At 36.5% G+C, this 20,083-nt stretch overlaps 1 protein-coding gene across 4 annotated transcripts in view; it reads left to right on the top strand.

The window, feature by feature from the left end:
• Positions 1 to 20,083, top strand: part of Ace (Acetylcholine esterase) — a 540,867-nt gene that overhangs the window by 379,548 nt on the left and 141,236 nt on the right. For all 4 annotated transcript variants that reach the window (XM_073960049.1, XM_073960046.1, XM_073960047.1 and 1 more), the window contains one exon: positions 15,234 to 15,383. In XM_073960049.1, the coding sequence (XP_073816150.1) occupies positions 15,234 to 15,383 (150 nt within the window). The remainder of the gene's footprint in view (positions 1 to 15,233; positions 15,384 to 20,083) is intronic.

The raw sequence follows: 20,083 nt of genomic DNA, 5'->3' as shown, positions 1-20,083 counted from the left end.
TTTCTGATTGTCAACATAAATAAATTGTCAGCTAAATTTACTGCATATGCAGATATAATTATATTTTATTTCGGCTGGTCGATGTTTCCTTTAATTTACTCAATTATTTATGCAATGAAAATATGTACATGGATATGTTAGTATGTTATGACCTCAGTGGCTGGCGGCCATGTAATTAAGAAAAAACAAACATAAGAAAAAAATTGGGAATTAGTGGGCTATGCAAAATCCGTTAGCCTATGAGGGTCCCAAATAACAAAAATGGGACCTGTGGATCTATGTGTTCTATGCACTAGTCCATAATTATAACCTCACCATGAAAACTCCCACAAAAAAACTAAAACTGAATTTCTCACAATTTTCAAAATAAATATTGAACAAAACAAAAAAAAAAAACATTATATTTTTGAAAATTATGAGATATTTAGTTATAGTTTTTTTGTGGGGGGTTTCAGACTTAAACCACTATAACTTAGCCATTTGTTAATTGATTTAAATAATTAATTTTAATTTAATTTTTAATTTAAATTAAATAATAACTTGTTCGACAGATGTTATTCACCCCTTTAAAAGGAAGAAGGATCAATAGAAATGCTTTGTGAAAAAAATAAGATATGTCCGTTTAAATTTTAAACTGCTTTTACCGTTAAAAAAAATAAAACGAAGTGACCCAAACGAACTAAAGGCATTGTCGTTGTCCATGGATCCCAACACAATATAATTTTGCATCAGAACGCTTGAATATTTGTTTGGTCAACTTTTGTAGCACAGTGCCATTTAACGACATTTTTCGATAAGTTGGCACCTTCTCAACGCCAAAACTGCCTGAAGCAGCGTTTCAATGTTTTTGCGATGTATTAGAGAGTTCTTAATTACTGTATTGGCTACAATTGTTGTCCTTGTGTTCGATCGAAAATCTCAATGGTTTGGCTGTTATATGCCAAAATGTCCAAAAAACGTGGATAAAAAACTTAAGGACAAAATCGGAAGGCTCAATTTTCACCGTAGACCTATGCTCTAGTGGACTTTTTTGCTCAGTTCAATCCCAGAAATAAGAAACGCGAAGGACCCATTAAGGTTTTCAAATCGCCCCGGCCTAATGGGGAACCTACAATTGACCAAATATGCATATTGGAGCAATATGAACATCTGACCCCATTTTCATAACTTTTTGTAGGATAAGTTTTATAGCCACAGCAATGAACTAGTAGAATTTTTTCATGGAATGGAAAATAATTGTGGACTGTAGAGCGTTTATGCGATTATGCGATTTTATCCATACTTTGCACATCGTAATTTGTCTACCGGGCATAGGTCAAGTTCGAATATGGACAATATCGGTCCACTCCTTCGGGTACCTCCCATGCAAAATTTCGGAAAAATGCAGTTTAAGACCTCCTCTCAAATCGTTTTGATTTTTGTTGTAACAACAGCGAATACCCCCATTACGACGGTAAAAGTTTTTTTCAGGGGCAAGTCTATACAACCTGAGAAAATGGCCTGAAAGCTGTAAAACCCGCTGTGACACCATGTGTAGGGGATGGAGCGCACGCTAACTCTCGAATTGATAAACCGATTGGCTCCAAAATTGGGCAGTAGTAATATTTTGTCCAAACTTATGGTATGTTTCACTTAGACGATTCGAATTGAAGTTCGTTCGAACTACTACCAAACTTATATTTTTTGAAAAATTTTTGATTAATTTTTGTTTTCAATCAAACAAACATTTTCAAGAACAACGGTAGTTTGATAGTAAATGGAACGTATTTGAATTCGAATCGTCTTAGAGAAACAGACCATTAGTTTAGGTTCGAAGACCTCCTCTCGATTGGTTTGGATTTTTGTTATTACAACATTTATTCGCTGCCCCCATTACGGCGGTACAAGTTTCTGCAGGGCTAATTCAATATCTCCTGAGAAAATGGCCCGAAAGCTGTAAAAACCCGCTAAAGCACCATGTGTAGTAGATTCAGCGCACGTTAATTCTCCAACGAATAAACCAATTCGGGTACCTCCCACACAAAATTTCGGAAAGGTGCAGTTTAGGACCTCCTATCGAATCGTTTTGATTTTTCTTTCAACAGGTTGCACTCATGGGGCCACTATTATGATGGTACAAGTTTTTTTTTCTTTTTTTGAGAAAATGTCCATACTTCTTGAGAAAAGCTGTAAAAACCCCCTACTGCCAGCAAGTGAAGTGTCTGGTGCGCACAACAACTCTCGAACCGAGTACTGCGTACACACTCTGCATATCGTAATATTTCTTCGAATAATAGATAAAATTCGAAGATGGTGCTTATAGGTCCACTGATGCTTATAGGTCCACTTCTTCCTAAAGCTCAAAAAAAAAACCAGTAAGGAAACGATCAAAGTCGGGCGGGGCCGACTATATGATACCCTACACCACTGTGAATATGTATATCCAGATCTTAACCGATTTTGATATAATTTGGCACATTTATTTCCAGACCGAATTCAGTCACACATTCCAAATATCATTGAAATCGGACTTATATAGCTTGTTTGGAGCAGCAAATACGCGAAATCGGCCGTAAATACATATGGGTGATATATAAAAAACTTAACCGGTTTCGATATAATTTTTCACATTTATTTCTAGAGCGAATTCAGTCAAACAATCCAAATTTCATCAAAATCTGACGTATATAGCGTGTTTGTTGCAGAAAATTCGTGAAATCGGGCGAACATATATATGGGAGCTATATCCAAATCTGAACCGATTTCGATATAATTTGGCACATTTATTTCTAGACTGAATTCAGTCACACATTCCAAATTTCATCGAAATCGGAAATATATAGCGTGTTTGGTACAGAAAATACGTGAAATCGGCCGAAAATATATATGGGAGCTATATCCAAATCTGAACCGATTTCTATATAAATTGGCACACTTATTTCTAGACGGAATTCAGTCACACATTCCAAATTTTCATTCACCATCTTCGAATTTTATCCAAAGTTTGGACCAAATCGGTTGCTCCGTTTATGAGATATTGCGCTTACTATTTTAGCAGTAGTGGACCTACATATATTTTCGAACTTTTGTGGGGACGGTACCGGCAGTTGTTGTGCGCACTAAATACTACACATGCTGGCCGTAGGTGTTTTTTTACAGTTTCCGTGTAATTTTCTCAAGAAGTGTGGACTTGGCACTGAAAAAAACTTGTACCATTGTAATGAGTGCAACCTGTTGCATGAAACATCAAAACGATTCGAGAGGAGGCACTTTTCCGAAATTTGGTGTGGGTAGTATCCGAAGGACTTGACATATATAGTTCATATTCTAACCTGAAATATGTTCGTAGAAATATTATGATGTCCAAAGTATGGACCAAATCGGTTACTGCCTTCGAGAGTTATCGTGTGCACCATTATAGCGAAAAGTTTTGAACTATTGTGGGGGAGGAAACCAAAGGAGTGAACCGATAAAGCCCATCTTGAAATTTGATATAATTTTGGGCAAAATGTAACGTTCGCTCTACAGCTTTCAGGCCATTTTCTCAGGAAGTATGTACTTGCCCCTGAAATAACTTGCACCGTCGTAATGCAAGGAATTGAGAGGAGATCATAAACTGCACTTTTCAGAAATTTTGTGTGGGAGGTGCTCGAAGGAGTGGACCGATGTATTCCATATTCAAACTGTATCTATGTCTCCTAGAAATATTACGATGTCCAAAATTATGTCCAATTCGGTTACTCCCTTCCAGAGTTATCGTGCGCACAATTTAAGCAAAATTTTTGAAACTGTGGACCGATATGGCCCATCTTCGAACTTAAACTATGTTTGGACAAAATATTACGAATACCAAATTTTGGACCCGATCTGTTGCTTCGCTCGAGAGTTATCATGCGCACCAGCCAGCCTGACAGACGGACTCGTGAAAACCAAAAAAAAAAAAAAAAAAACCTAAAAATGTGAACTTTGAGCGTTCGGCGGTGGAATTTTCTTTATTTTTATACCCTACACCACTATGTGGGGGGGGGGGTATTATAAGTTGGTTTTGGCCAAAAAGTTTGTAACGCATCGAAATAATGGTCGTAGACCCATACTTATATATATCAAAATGAATGTCTCGACGAGCTGAGTCGATCTGGCTATGTGTGTCCGTCCGTCTGTCCGTCTGTCCGTCTGTCCATCTAAACCTTGTAATCACGCTACAGGCCGCAATTTTGATCGGATCGTCACGAAATTTTGGATGTTGATGGGGGTCCCGGAGGGGAAGAAGCCTATTGATTTTGGTGATGGTCGGATAATATTTAGGGGTCGGAAAGGGCAAAAAACTTAGGTGGATAAAAAGACAATGTTTTTTTCCAAAGCCAATATCTCAGCTTCTGACAATGAAAGCAGAAAATATCACCTTTCTAATGATGTAAAGTAGGTGCTCGTAGGTGATCAAACAACGAAGATATCGCAATAGTAGCAAATAAAACCCCAATTTTCATTTATGCGATTTTAATTATATTGACAAATATCACAGCTTTCGTTGAAAATTTTCCAAAAGCAAAGCCTGATTATAAAAGTAGAAGATCCCGTCTTTACAATGATGCAAACTAGGTCGGCGTAGGTAACCAAATAACGGAGATATCGCAATGGTCGGTAATACATCCCATTTTTCTATTTTTTTGGAAATCACGCTACAGGTCGCAATATTGATCGGATCGTCACGAAAATTTCAGGGTTAATGGGGGTCTCACAGATGAAGAAGCATATTGATTTTGGTGATGGTCGGATAATATTTAGGGGTCGGAATGGGCAAACACTTATTTGGAGAAAAGTCAACATTTTATTTCAAAGCCAATATCTCTGTTTCTTTAAGAGGTATATCAAAAGCAAAACCTGGAAAGGAAAGTAGAAAACATCACCTTTACAACGGTGCAAAGCAGGTTGTCGTAGGTGGTCAAATAGCAAAGATATGGCAATAGCCGATAATGCATCCCATTTTCCGATTTTTTTGTAATCACGCTACAGGTCGCAATTTTGATCGGATGGTCACGAAATTTTGGAGGTTAATGGGGGTCCCAAAAAGAAAGAAGCCTACTGATTTTAATGATGGTCGAATAATACTCAAGGGTCGGAATGGGCAAAAACTTATTTGGAGAAAAAAGTCTACGTTTTATTTCAAAGCCAATATCGTAGCTGCTCAAACAACAGAGATATCGCAATAGTCGCTAATGCATTCCATTTTCCGATTTGTTTGTAATCACGCAACAGGTCGCAATTTTAATCGGGTCGTCACAAATTTTTTGGGTGTTGATGCGGGTCGCACATAGGAAGAAGCCTATTGATTTTGGTGATAGCCGGATAATATTTAGGGGTCGGAATGGGGAAAAACTCATTTGGAGACAAATTCAAAGTTTTATTCTTTGTGAATATATTGGCTTCTAGTAGAGGTATTCCAACGACAAAGCCTGTCAATGGAAGAAGAAAATATTACCTTTACATTGGTGTAAAGCAGGTTGGCGATGGTGGTCAAACAAGGGAGATACCACAATAGTCGGTAATGCATCCAATTTTTCCATTTTTTGCAATCAAGCTACAGGTCGGAATTTTGATCGGATGGTCACGAAATTTTGGTTGCTTATGGGGGTCCCAGAGACAAAGAGGCATATTATTTTTGGTGGTAGTCGGTTTATATTCCCTAAAAGGAATGTTTACCAGTGAAAAGATTATGCACAGGGGTAGTGGTGTAGGGTATCACATGGTCGGCCCCGTCCCGACTATAGCCTTTGCTCACTTGTTTGGACCTGTAGATGTTCACAGCCAACGAAACTGGGTGGAACCCATCGATTTGCATTCACTTTCCTGAGATAAAATATCAATATTTGGATTGGAAAGGTAGAAATTTGAGTTATCTTTCCCATGTTTCCTCTGTTTCGGACTCATAAACCTATCAAATGTGACTTTTTTGTAATTTTATTGTAGTATAGAAAATTTTGAACATAATTCAGTATAAAATTTTGACTTTATAAATTATTTAAACCGATTTCTTCATACAAATATTTTTTGGAGCTCTAAGCCTCGATTTTCATCAAATTTCAAGACCCTAATATAAATTTTTGCACAATATTTGTTGGCAATCAACACTAACGGCATTTATTTATAATTATAAATAGTTTTTTGTTAAAGTTTACCATATCTAACAAAGGATTTGTGTAAATTCTTAGGGTGGTTCTATCCTGGTGAACCATTAAAAAATGCTAATATTTTGAAATTTGTTCATAAAGCGAGTAAAAAGTACCGTTATAACGCATATGTGAAACATGTTAGGTATTGAAAATATCGGCTACTATATACTCTACATGTCCACAAAATTATAATTTACAATTCCTCTCCTTTCGTCAGATATAACGGTATTTGTAGACAAATATTGGTTGGTTCTATTCAGATGAACCGGAGTGTATGTATCCCCAGCAAAATAAATTGGAAGTAGTGCAATGTAGACTAGACCAAATCACTTGTACATATCATTTAACTGCCTCTTTGGAGGCAAACTTTTCGCTGGGTCTTTGAAGGAATTTGAACACCATAAAAAGATCAAAGAAATCGACTAAAAAAATTATAACAAAATACACACAGACTTTATGTGAAAACTACATAAAAGTAACGTTTACTGATATCGTTCTTAATTAGATGGCCAGGGCGATTTAGAACTAATTTAGAAAATTGTATCTTTCATATATAATAAGATAAAGTAAACCAAGTTTTGGCATTATTTGAAAGTGCTTACTGAGTCTAATATATGAAATGAAACAAGCCTAACACTTAAAAACAAATTTTGCTCTTAATTATGTGACTGCCACTGTATATTAATGAAGTTTTGATTTCAAGAGAGAGTACTATCGAGTCCTACATTAAAAAAAATCATTTTACGCAACTATTTAATTATTTGAAATAAAACATAACCAATATTAAAGTACAAAGTACGTGGGCGCCGCTCTCTGTGAGTATAAAGATCCATATCCCTAGAATCAGTGATTTGAAATAATATGCAGTCTACTTTATTAATTGTGTCTAAATTTAAATGTGTCTAATAATATTGTCAATAATTTAAATAGACTTTAATCCGTTCAAATGTCATCAGCTTGTATGAATGCACTTATATGCATACATATGTATGTGTTGCCAATTACTCAATTGCCAATGTCGCCCACAAATTCTCCCATTTGCGGTTATTTCAATTACGACTGAACGACTGACTGACTCTATGAAATATGACTCTTCTGGTTGACGCAATGGCGTTAAACATATTAGCCAATAATTGCTTGAATGCACTTTAATGTTATCGCTCATCAGAGTTAATAACTTTAAACAACAGAGGATTAAATTGTGCATGCAAGCATGAAAATGTCCTCGATCAATGTGAAATGATTGCCACTAATTCTAAACGAGAAGCGTTTAGATGTATGCATTTATATGGGTTGATAACTATCATATCACTATCATAATAAATAATAAATGGATATAATTGTTAAAACTTATTATGAGTTATGGTAATAGTAATTGTGTAAATAAGGACATCTATGAAACGAAATTTTTGAAGTTCCATGAGATTTTTGGTTTTTATGGGAAATGTTTTTGTTCTTTTTGGAGACATATTTTATATAGAGTATCTTCTATAAGTACAATTATCAGCGTTTTTTAAGATATAAGAGAATCTTTTCGTATTTTTTCAGAAAAATCATCTGAATGCCTAGCATTCGAAGATCTTCTAGACTTCTATGATATGACCCACTGAATTTTAACCAAAAAATCTTACAAAAAGCTATTTCGGTCTTCCATGGGCAGACCTTCTAGTTATCTATAAAAAACAACTTTTCGTTCTCTTTTGTCGACCTTCTGTACCGTCGATAGGATGACCTTAATGTCTTCTTTAGAACGATGTTTTCGTTTTCAGTAGGACGATTTTTTAGTCTTCAATAGAATGTACTTGCGGTCGTCTATAGGAAGACCTTGTGGTCTTCTATAAGCACACCTTATGGTTTTATATAGGAAGACCTTCCGGTCTTCTATTGGAAGACAAATTGATCTTCTCGAGGATCATCCTATAGAAGATGATGTTTAGGTTTCTATGGAAACAACTTTAATTATTATATAGGAAGACGTTTTTGTCTTCTATAGCAAAATTTTTTGTCCTTTTATCGGAAGAAATTTTTAATCATTTTGGACTTCTGTAGGATGACCTCTTGACATTTTATACTAAAAAGCGTGGTACGATCTTTTGTTTTGGCGTTTATGTCTCCATCAGAAAGACCTTTCGTTATTATTTAGGAAGAAGATTAGGAAACCTCCTTGGTCTTTAATAGCAGGGTATTTTGTTCTTCTATCGAACGGGACGTAGCCAGGATTTCATTTCGGGGGGGCCCACCTGACCAAAATTTCGAAATTTCATGTTAGCGAAAATTTCTTATTTAGCAAAGACGTAAACCTTATTTTAGATTTATATTGCTGATGAAATAATGTTCATTTCTATATTTTAATTAAAATGACGTAAGATTTCTAGGCCAATGTCCCTTGTTTTTTTTTTGTTTTTTTTTTTTTTTTTTTTGACAATATATCACAGTTAGTATATGTTCAAAACAATGGATATATTAATAATCGCATATATTTTAGGGTGTATCATTTACCAAATAACTCACAACTACAGTGAATGTTATGTAATTCAGTAATATCACTTCGGTAGGACCAAAAGAAAGAGTATACAATCGGAAAACCTTAGGAATGTCTTAACATTTAATTTTGTTGTTTACATGGAATGTTGAGGACCTTTCCTTTGTTTCCTACTTCACAAAAGTTCAAAATCACGGCTTCAATTTTCCACTCCAATTATATTGAGAAATTTATGGAAGGAAAATGGGATTAGTAGAGAATTGATTTATGCAGAGGGAACGTTTGGATATCATGGCGTTATCCAGTAGTATTTTTTATATTTACAGGTATATTTAGGAGTTATATAAATAAAGGAAAAACGCCGAGACACGTGTCTTCTTTTTTGTCTTTTATTACGCTGCAGTGTCAGAGTATGGTCAATTTCGGAAATCCAATCGTTGTTATTGTCATAAAGAAACCAATTGTAGTTATTTCCCTAAGTATATTTTGTTGTCTAATCGTAGATCTTATCCCAAAGAATTTCTGAAAGCTGATAGTGGTTTTCTTGATACAGAACTAATGCTGAGCAATAGTGAGTCTATCAATGATGAAATTCTAGCACCCAATCGCGGAACAATCGTCGGACTTCTCTTATAGACATTCTGGTTTCCTATCTTGGATCTTCTTATAAGTTGATCAGAAACTAGGAAAACTCTGGCAACCAGTCTTGAATTCTTTCAAAATGAAATTCTAGCGCCAATCCAAGGTCTATACATGTATACATTCTTTTAGAAAAATCCATAAACACAATTTTTCCAAATCTACATTTTTGCTCATCGAAATAATGGTTTTAAGGGCAAAAAGTGTTTGGAAGAAATGTGTTTCAGAAAATTTGGAGTCCACTTAGCTATGTTCGCCCATCTGGGTGGCTGCCTGGAGAACACGATAATTCTCAAACAGATCAACCGATTCGGTCCAAAATTTGGCCTTCGTGATATTTTGTCCAAATTTTGATCAACTTCGAATATGGATAATATCGATCCCCTCTTTCGATATGGTTCCACAGAGTATTTCTAAAATTTTCAGAGAAGTGGAGTTTAAGACCTCTCTGGATAATTAGTAAATATGGCTTCCCTTCCTTTATGCTAATAATTTAGTTATAAGTAAAAATATTAAATTAATAAATTAACAAGTAAAAAGTATCAGTCGGCTGAGATACCCTCAGCCTGTGCAAATTGAAACACTTTTTTTTCACAAAAATCTTTTGTATTTAGGGGGTTTCAAAAATTTGGTCGTATGAACCGACAAAAATGTTGATTAGGATTAAAGTTCAAAAATTTTGCGGAAAAGGTACTTAAAGCAATGGACCGACATAGACCATGGGGTGCCATAGGGGGTTTTTACACCCTTCGGGCTGTTTTCTCAAGAAGTATGGACTTGCCCCTGAAACAACTTTTACAATCGTAATTAAGGCAGCGAATGTAAGCTGCTTCAACAAAAATCAAAGTGATTCAATAGCAGATCTTAAAGTGAACTTATCCAAAATTTTGTGTGGGAGGTACGGGATGGATTGGACAAATATAGTCCATATTCGAACCTGATCTATATCTGGTAGATATTATTAGAATGTGTAAAGTATGGACCAAATCGGTCACTCCCATCAAGAGTTATAGTGCAAAATAATATCTACTTCCAAAATAAACTATGTTGGTCAGGTCCATTTCTTCAGGTACCTTTTCCGCAACACTTGTGTTCAATGATAAAATCCATATTTTGTTGACAAGTTCATACGTCCGCAAATGGCTACACAATTCTGAAAATCTCCTAATACATAGCTTTGGTTTAAGGGATTTTGGTTGTGTAGCCGTTGTTCGGTCTGTCCATAGATAAAAGTTTTAGTTCACAAAGACTCAGAGTATATTTCTGTCCGCAAAGCCGGCTGATACTTGTTGAGATTTTGAGCAAGAAGAATCTGTTCCCAACCAGTTTTTTTTTTATTTCGATTGTCGCACAGAGGGGAAATTTGTGTTAAAATTTGGTCAAAAGCCCTAGAAAGCTCATTTATAGTCGGATTGATATAAAATTTTGCACAAAGCATATCTTCTGTACAAGGATTAATCCTATAGAAATTAATGAAAGTCGGTCCAGATTTGGATGCAGCTTCCATATATATTCGCATCTGATATGAGATAAAAATGCACCAAAATCACTGAAGTTTGACACATGCAACCTGAACTAGCCAACAAAAAACATTGAGCGCATTTTCAAACAAATCGGTACAGATGTATTTATAGTCCCATATACATACATATATTTCATTCCAAATTTTATTTTTTGAAACTTACTTAAATTAAATTTTTCTCAATTCACATGAGAAAAGCCGTGAATATTTCTGAATAATGCAGACGTATTTGATAGGTGTTGGTTTAGTCTGATAAATAAGAGTCCCGGTTATAAGGCGGAACAAAATTTAGTGTGAATAAATCTTGCAATTCCATATAAAAATATTTCATATTTTAGTTGAGAAAAATTAGATTTTTTCGGAATGGCGCAAATATGCGCAATTTTTTATGATTGAATCTGATATTTGAAAATCAAGCGCATAAAACATTAGAAGAAACTATGGTCGGGAAACGACGGGGAAATAGACTTTTTCACTATTGAAATTGTAGTAATCTTAAAAATTATCATAAAAAATTGTTACAAAGAGGATATGTATCACCATTATTAAAAAGCAAAGATGTAAAATAAATCTGAAAATTTTAAATGCTAATCTTGTTCTGAGACTGTACAAAAACAATATATCTTGAAAAATATAAGTTTTCGCGGAAATAATGTCATTTTAATGTCCACCTAATTTCTTAGTTTTCGAAAATTTACTTTTTGTTTTCAGTATGGCTGAATACAATCGAATGCTGCATTGGATTGGTTAATCTTACAAAGTCGAGGATGGTTATAGCAAATGTAGAAAAGAGTCTGGTTGCCGTTTATCAACATTTTTTTCATAAAAAAACGATTTTCATAGTTTGTGTTTTGAGCAACTTTAGGCCTATGTTTCCCCTCTGTGTGTCGTCACAAATTCCATTGTCGAAGAAGGAAAAAGGAACATTTCTAGAAATGTGTATCCATTGAAAGTACTTCCCAAAATACAATTCAATGTGTAATCGAAAAATCCCTGAAGATGAAATTCAATGTAATTTCGAAATATTGGAAATAATATGCAATAAATAAAATATAAACTTTAACCTCAATAATCTTGATTTTACTATCTTTCGAAAGGTTGTACAAAACATAAAAATTCGACAGAAAACTCCTTTTTTTTGTACAATAGGCATTTACTAATTTGTAGCAAAAGACCAGTTTCAACTAATCTCAACGGGCGACACTGCGGTGGAACAGAATTAAATCATAATAATGGTTGATAAATTTTTTTTTTGCAAATTTCAAACATAATAAAGAATTTGTAATTGTTATGATGTTCAAAATAGTTCATTACAAAAACTTAAAACCACAAACATTAATTTTTATTTTTTATTGTTGAATTGCTCTTATCAACATTTTCAAAAACAAAAGATCGCAAGAATTTTTTTTCTAGAAGTTGTTTATAAGCCAAAGTATTGGACGTAATATGCAACAAACGTTCAATAAATATACATAAATAAACATCTTGTTCTGAACTAAGTAACACTTGCAGTCAGCCTAAAATTACGAATAAACGCTTAAACAACACCTTAAAACTTAGCAACAACTATGCGGAAAATTGCTCAAAAAGCCTAACGTGTTCATTAGTCCTTTTACTTTCAAATATGTTGGACAATAAGTATACCAATGTAGTTAAATAATTCTCTGTAATACTTCCTCCAAATAATATACACATTTCTTGAAACATTTAAAACATTTTAAAATTTTATTCAAAAATTAAAAAAAAATGTGTAGCATAAGCTAATATCCTATGGGATCGAAAATCATTTCGGGGGGGTCCCGGCCCCCACCCCTGGCTACGTCGGTGCTATCGAAAGACATTTTAGTCTAGCATAGGAAAATTGTCTTTCTGTGTTTTGTTCTCCTTCTTTGATCTCGTCTATAGGAAAATCTTTCGGTATGTTATAGGAAAGCATTTTGGTCTTCTACAGGAAGACCTTTTGAACTTCCATACAAAGATATTTTGGTCTTCTATTGGAAGACTCTTTGGTTTTCCATAGAGAATATCCTTTTGACTTCTACATGAAGGTACTGCATCGTCAACATCTTGTTGTGATAACAAGCCTGTAAAATCGTTGTCTCCTGACGAAGAGGGTTCACAGATGGTGAGGCGGATATTTTCATATTTCTCAGATGGAAGAACTGCACTAAGTCAGCTACGAAGTCATTTAACCTCTCACATATGGCAAAGACGAAAGGACCCGCCTCCAAGATCGAACAACCATCAGCATACATTACGACCTGTATGCCATATGGTGGGTGCGGAATTTCAGATATGACGTGTAGTGCCGTTGTGATGCTGTGCATTTTCCAAAATCCATGCTGATATTGGGCAACTGGGAAACTTTTTCTCATCATGGGTGGGAGTAGTGCCCCGAGAGTTTTGCTACTGGCGATAAGAGGGTGATTATTACTTGGATTCAGAAGCGGAATCACCCTGCCAACTTTCTAGGCTTCTGGTGGGTGGCTAACGATAGATTCAGGACGCTTGTTAAATACTTAGCCCCTGGTTCATCTAGTTTCTTAAGCTGTACCATTGAGATTTCGAGTGGACCCAGCGCTTTAGATGATTTCGCGTTTCAGATGACGTCTCAATCGTAAATTGTGGTGGTCCTCCTTTGTTGGGAGGGCTCTTATGCAGCGTAGCGCATTCATCAATCTAGGGGTGGTCTATAAACTGCCGGTTAATATAACACGCTCACCTCTTCCGATATTTTACAATAATGCCGTTGAAAGTAACAGCCATTCTATCATCCTCCTTTCAGGGACTGGAGAGTGATTAAGCCTGTACCAATTTTGCATTACAACTCCTTTTATCCTCGCTGGAGCGTCTGTATCCCTATGATCATTACCAAGGGCTGAATGTCAAAGCTCATGATGAGCATTGAAGTCCCCTAGCATCAGACTGTTATTGTCCTTCCGCAAAACGTTGCAACCATCGCAACGTTGCAAGCTACTGTGAGCTTTGATTTCTCGATCGCGGCGACTATGATGTTCATACGACTTATAAAGTCAAGGATTTCGCTGACTTTGTTGCGGAGACCATTGCAATTGAATTTCAGGAATGATGCATTTTCGTAGCGCTGAACAGCAAAATGTGGGAACTGTGGGGGTGTCTGTTATCCGACGACGAAGTTGGAGACACGTGGTAGCATACCTCCCATCGCAGTAGTCCTGGAGGTGTCTAAGATCAGATCAGCCTCGGAGTGTACCCATTTCATACATACCGAAGTTGACATATGGTGAATGCGGACCTTCTCTATCCCGGCACGGATCAACAGAGCTCGGTGTAGGCATTCCGGGCCATATTGCCGGACTCTGTGGAAAAAGAATATGAACACAAACACATAATTCTCAAGGTGACTGCCCCTTGTCGATGATTCCTTCGAGTCAATCCAGTGCATAGAACCTACCGCCGTGGAATTGCGCTCTTTGGTATAATTTTCAGACTTTATACTGCCTCCCATTAAAATAGCCTAGAAAAGTTTAAATGTCATGGAATTGACACTTGTCATGTGTTTTTTCTAAGCGTTCGTTAAATATATCTGTGGTCTGGTAGTCTTTGTCTTCCGTGGGGACATGGGCGCGAAAAAGACTGATGTTGAAAAATTTAGCTTTTGTCTGAATTGAAGCAAGTCTCATCAATCGGGTTTAAACTGAAAAATTATGTCTACTTACAAATGCACAAAAACGTTTCATTATGACAGCTATTATACAGTGTTTCACATTTAGGTTTTGACGCCTTTCAGAATCTATCGAATTCCCTATATGGATATAATATCGGCAAGTACATTTGCTAGTGGTCCTGTTTTCCTTCTCGATATAGAGTTGGAACATTCGAGATTCGCAAATCATGGCCCTTAAAACATTTTCGGGCCTTTGATTTCTATAGTAGAGTGTTTTTATAGCTGTGAGTTACAAATCCAACACCCAACACAAGGCAGCTCCTAGGTGACACCACGCTGAGGTCAGTGTCCACTTGAGATGAAAGAGGGACCAAAACAATTTCTAAGCTTAGCCATGCTAAAGCCGATCAAAGTCATTCGTTGATATCATTTATCCCTTCCCCTACCTCTCACAATATACTAGATTTACAGCCAGTTTCTGTATGTCGAAAGAAGAATGTGTGCGAATGAAACACGCCCGAACTTTAGTTTTCGAAATAGTTTTACCTTTGCTTCAAAACAAAAAACAAATTTGAAAAACACACAAGAGTTTGGACGTGTTTCTTTCGCACACATTCTTCTTTCGACATACAGAAACAGTCTGTTAATATTTACATAACAATTAATTCTTTGCATTAATTTCCAATGATTTATTTGTTTGATTTAAAAATAATTAACAATGCTTAATTGTTTACATTAAAGTGCATTAATGGATTTCAATTAATAAATTGTTTTTTTTTTCTTTCTCGTTTACAGTACACAAGTTGGGAAGGTAATCCAGGATATCAAAATCAACAACAAATTGGTAGAGCTGTGGGTGATCATTTCTTCACTTGTCCAACAAATGAATATGCTCAGGCACTAGCCGAACGAGGTGCTACCGTACATTATTATTATTTTACACATGTAAGTATTGATTAACAGATTATGGTGATAATATTTCAAAATCATATTAAGAGTGAGATTTGAATAAGTATAATTAAATTATAATTAACAGTAACATAATTAACAGTAGTCACTATTTAGATCTCAACTGAAGAAATGCAAGAGAATGGAGATGTAAAGCAGTAGATAAATTCTACATCTATCTCTAGTGAAAAATATTAAGGAAACTCAATGCAAAATCAAAGAAGCTTTTCCTCATCCTTCCTTGTAAAAAAATATTATTTTGGTATTAAACCAAAAAAAACATCTCTCCACTTTAAATTCATGACTTTTATTGTTATTGCACACAACCGCAATTGCGCTACTTCAAATTGATAAGAAATAAATTGCTTGTGTAAGCATACTTCTAACCAAAAGGAAATTGCAGAAACCCCAAGATGAAGCGAACAAATTTAAACTAGAACTGACACAGCACAATATTCTCTTAGCAGTAAATTTATGGTCATAATAAATGAAAGAATATGCAGTTTTTTTTTTCTAAATGACCGTCATTAACAATTTTCTTCCTTAATGTGTCCCCATCCTTTTTGGCATAGGGACAAGATGTGGAAACGACACAAAAAAGCCATAAAGTAGAAGTACAGCTAACGTCATGAAGTTAAGAGGAGTAAAAGAAAGAAGTAAAAAATGTTGCTGCTTTGCAATGAAAAGTGACAAAATCCACCGCGGTGAATACAAGAATCAGCGAAAAAACCAAGTAAAGTAAAGCATTGGTCACATTTGTAGTAAAAGAAAAACTAATGTTGACTACCCCGCAAACGTTTTTAGGACCAGGTTTTCAAATCTTGCTCTTGCAAAATACAAAGCCAATATGACTGTTATACAGGAAATCCTATGAATCGGGATATACTTAACAACAGCAGATGGACAGCGATGGATTATACTCGTATTATACACGAGTTTCTAGTTAGTGGGAGACTAATATTACGTTGCATGTTCCATAGCGTTTACGCAAAATAAAAATCCCGTTATAACTAGAATTTATTTGACGTATACGCTATGAAATTGAGTAGATTTATAAGTCTATACTACTGTAACTGAGAGTGCCCAGCCCTTCTACGCGATTTTAATTCCAGAAAATCTGTACTTGTTTCGAGATGCTTTCACCAAGGAACCCACGACAGAAATGGAGTCAAAGAGAGTGCAGGAGTTAAAAAAAATCCAAAATTCTTTCAAAGAGTGGAACATTAAGTTGATAGCTTTGGTGCAATACATCCTTCTGTTGATATGAACATAGTAATCTTGTCACAGATCCTTATAATGTGTTCAGGATATGACCATTTGGCCTTATGACAGATCGACGTATGTATCAGCATTACGCTCTCTGCATTCTCTGGGTCTAAGCATTCTCTGTACCATCCAAAAAATAATGCAATACTCTATGTTTCAACTGCATGGGTACAAGTCTGTCAGTTAGCATTCTGTGTAAACAACTAAAACCTGTGGTCGACAAGGGTGCTTGTTCCGGCCAGCGCCTGCCACCTCAGTGTACACATGTTTGTATGTATTTGTATCGTTTTTTTTTGTGTTGGGAGCAGCTTATCCCGGAATGTCTGGTCCGGATTCTTTTGGGCCGTGCCGAGACGGAGGAAAACCTAGACCTAATTTGGATGTGCTCAGTTTGTCACATCCGCATCCTCCACACTTAAATTCCGGTGAGATGTTATAGATGCCGGGAGTGGTGGTTGTTCTGGACTCGTCAATGCGAATTACTACGATAGTGACTATGTTGCAGCACACTGCGTGAACACAGCCCCCAGTGAGTCGTTCCAATTCCAGAAAATTCATACTTTTTGCATTTTAATTGCAATGGACTCTGTGGTTGGATCGAGTAAATAGTGGATTTTATGCGACGGAAGAATATCATTGTTGCGGTGGTGCAGGAAACCTTGCTCAACAACAAGTTCCACTTACAGTGTTGTGATTGTCTTCGGAAATGACCAGTGGGGTTTAGTGCCAGCACTGAGCAAATTGATAGCTCTACGTTCTGCACGGTCAATGAGGGCGGCACTTCAAGAATTAGAGGAAGTTGTCACAGTTCGTCAGACATAACCATCGTGTCATCTGGCAAACCGTTGTTACTCTTGGATCAGACCATCTCACCATAATTGTATTCATTATCAGATCTCCAGATTTCATCAACCCTGCATGACGCATTTTAATTACTCATGGGAAAGCTAATTGGTCCAGTTTTAGAGAGTTCGCTAATCACCGCTTCAGATATCTGCTCGACACTTCTGATGTTCGGGTTGCAGAATAGACGTGAGCATAAGCGAAGCAAGAGGTTAAATCATGTGAAGGGTTGCAACATTGGAGCCGGAATAAGTGAATTTCGGGTAAGAGTTAAGTCACTGTCGAACCCTGGAAATAAGGAAGATAGGACTTCAGTCACGTTAGACAACGTTACGCTGACAGATCAGAAGAGGTGCGCAGGTTTTTTAAATCGACAGTTTGCCGAGCATCCCGGAGTGGATGATATTGCAAATTATCGCCCTTAGCAAAGATTCCCAGCATCAGAAATAGCTATCCAGTTGCCGATCATCAGCATGGGTTCCGTAAGCAGCCTAGCACGACAACAGCGCTGTAAACAATCTCCACACACATGTTAGTCAAGGACGCAACCAGAGCAAGCAGTGTGATAGAACAGTGATGGTGGCGCTTGATTTATCAAAAGCCATTGATACAATCAGGCACTCCACGCTGTTTGAGGACATTGAACAGACAACTCTGAGGCGAATCTTGAAACGTTGGATAATCAATTATATGAGTGGACGCCAGTCGTACGTGGAATTCAGGAGTAAAAAGTAAGACTGAACTCCTATCTGACCGATCTTACCACATTTGCCACTCGAGGAATATGCAAATATGACATTAAGCAGATTAATATCCGTCCCAGTTTGAAACGTTGCATAATTAATTACACATATGCGTGGATACTAGTCTTACATGGAATTCAGGAACAAGAAGTCCAAGCCTGGGAAGTCAAGCAGGGAGTTCCCCAAGGTGGGTTGATACCTTGGGAACTGTCTAAACTCTAGCTCTCCTGTATTCCACCACATCCATACGGCATTAAAATCGTAACGTATGCCGATGATTGTACGATCTTGGCGTCATGGTCGGCAGTAGCAGAATTCTTATCACAAACTACCCCAAAATTCTAGGGGTCACATTTGAGAGCATGCTCACGTCGTCCGCGAATGCTACAGCTATCTGTGACAAGCTGAGATATCGAAACAAGGTCCTGAAGTTCCTAGCCGGCAGCACTTGGGGATAAAGACATCCAGCTGACCACATATAAGGCGATTATCAGTCGGCTTTGCCTACAGAGATATACCCTCAGCCTATGTGAATTGAAACTTTCAGATCGAAAGTATTTAGGGGTTTTTCAGAATTTTGCAGCTCTTTTTGAAAATTTGAACTTGCTGACTAAAATGTGGATTAGGGTTAAAGTTCAAAGGTGTTGCGAAGGAAGTAATTAAAGGAATTGACCAACATAGTCCATTATGGAAACGGATCTTACTTTGGGAGTCATGTCTTTTCGATAGATATCGTGCACACTAGTTCAGTTCGAGAGTTATCGTGCTCTCCAGCCACCTACAAATGGTGCCATAGCGGAGTTTTACACATTTCGGGCTGTTTTCTCAAGAAGTATGGACTGGCCCCTGAAAAAAAACTTTTACCGTCGTAATTGAGGCAGCGAATGCCAGAAGTTTCAAAAAATCAAAGTGATTCGAAAGCAGGTCTTAAAGCGAACTTTTCCGAAATTTTGTGGGACGTACCAAAAAAAGAGTGGACAAATATAGTCCATATTCGAACCTGATCTATATCTGGTAGATATATTAGGATGTGTCAAGTATGGACCAAATCGGTCACTCCCTTCAAGAGTTATCGTGCGCACAATTTTTTGAACATTTTTTAACTTTAGTGGGGGAGGTACCCGAAGGAGTGGACCGATATGGCTTATCTTCGAACTTAACCTTAGTTTAAAGAAAATATTGCGAAGGCCAAATTTTGGACAGAATCGGCAGATCTTTTGGGCCTCTAGAAGACCATCAATCTATAGAAGAATTTTCTGTCTATAGAACTTTTTGGGAGTTATGCTATCTGTAGAAGACACTTGAGATGTTTTCTATCTATTACACGACCCTGAAAGGTCCTCTATTTATAAAAAAATCCCTTAGAAGATTTTCCGAGGAAGGAATACCTTTAAGAGGTATTCCATAATAAGACAAAGAATTGTAAGAAGTCTTCTATCTATAGAAGACCCTTGGGAAATATTATACCTATAGCAAAATATTGGTTGGTAATACATCGTTCTATAAGCATACAATCAATACCTTAGGAGGTATTCAATCTATGTAAGAGCCTTGGAAGGTCTTGTATTTGAGGAAGACCCTTCGGAGGTCTTTTATCTGTAGTAAACCTCTAAGAAGTCTTCTATATACAGAAGGCCTTTTAAATGTATTCTTTCTATAGAAGAGCCTTGGAAGTCTTATATCCATAAAGTCAACTTTAACTCTTTTTAAAAATGTGTCGGAGTCCCGATTTGTGTAAAGCTAAAGGTATTGCTTTTTATCTTTCTTTCTTTCGTTTATCGTCTTAAGTACTGTAACTTTTGGTTTACAGATCAGATGGGCTTTAACGACAGAAATATACTCTCA

The sequence above is a fragment of the Musca autumnalis genome, unplaced genomic scaffold, assembly GCF_047663935.1.
Source record: "Musca autumnalis isolate F117 unplaced genomic scaffold, ASM4766393v1 scaffold_1, whole genome shotgun sequence".
Lineage (NCBI taxonomy): Eukaryota > Metazoa > Arthropoda > Insecta > Diptera > Muscidae > Musca > Musca autumnalis.
Note: the sequence above shows the minus strand (reverse complement) of the source record. Positions and strands in the feature narration are given on the sequence as shown.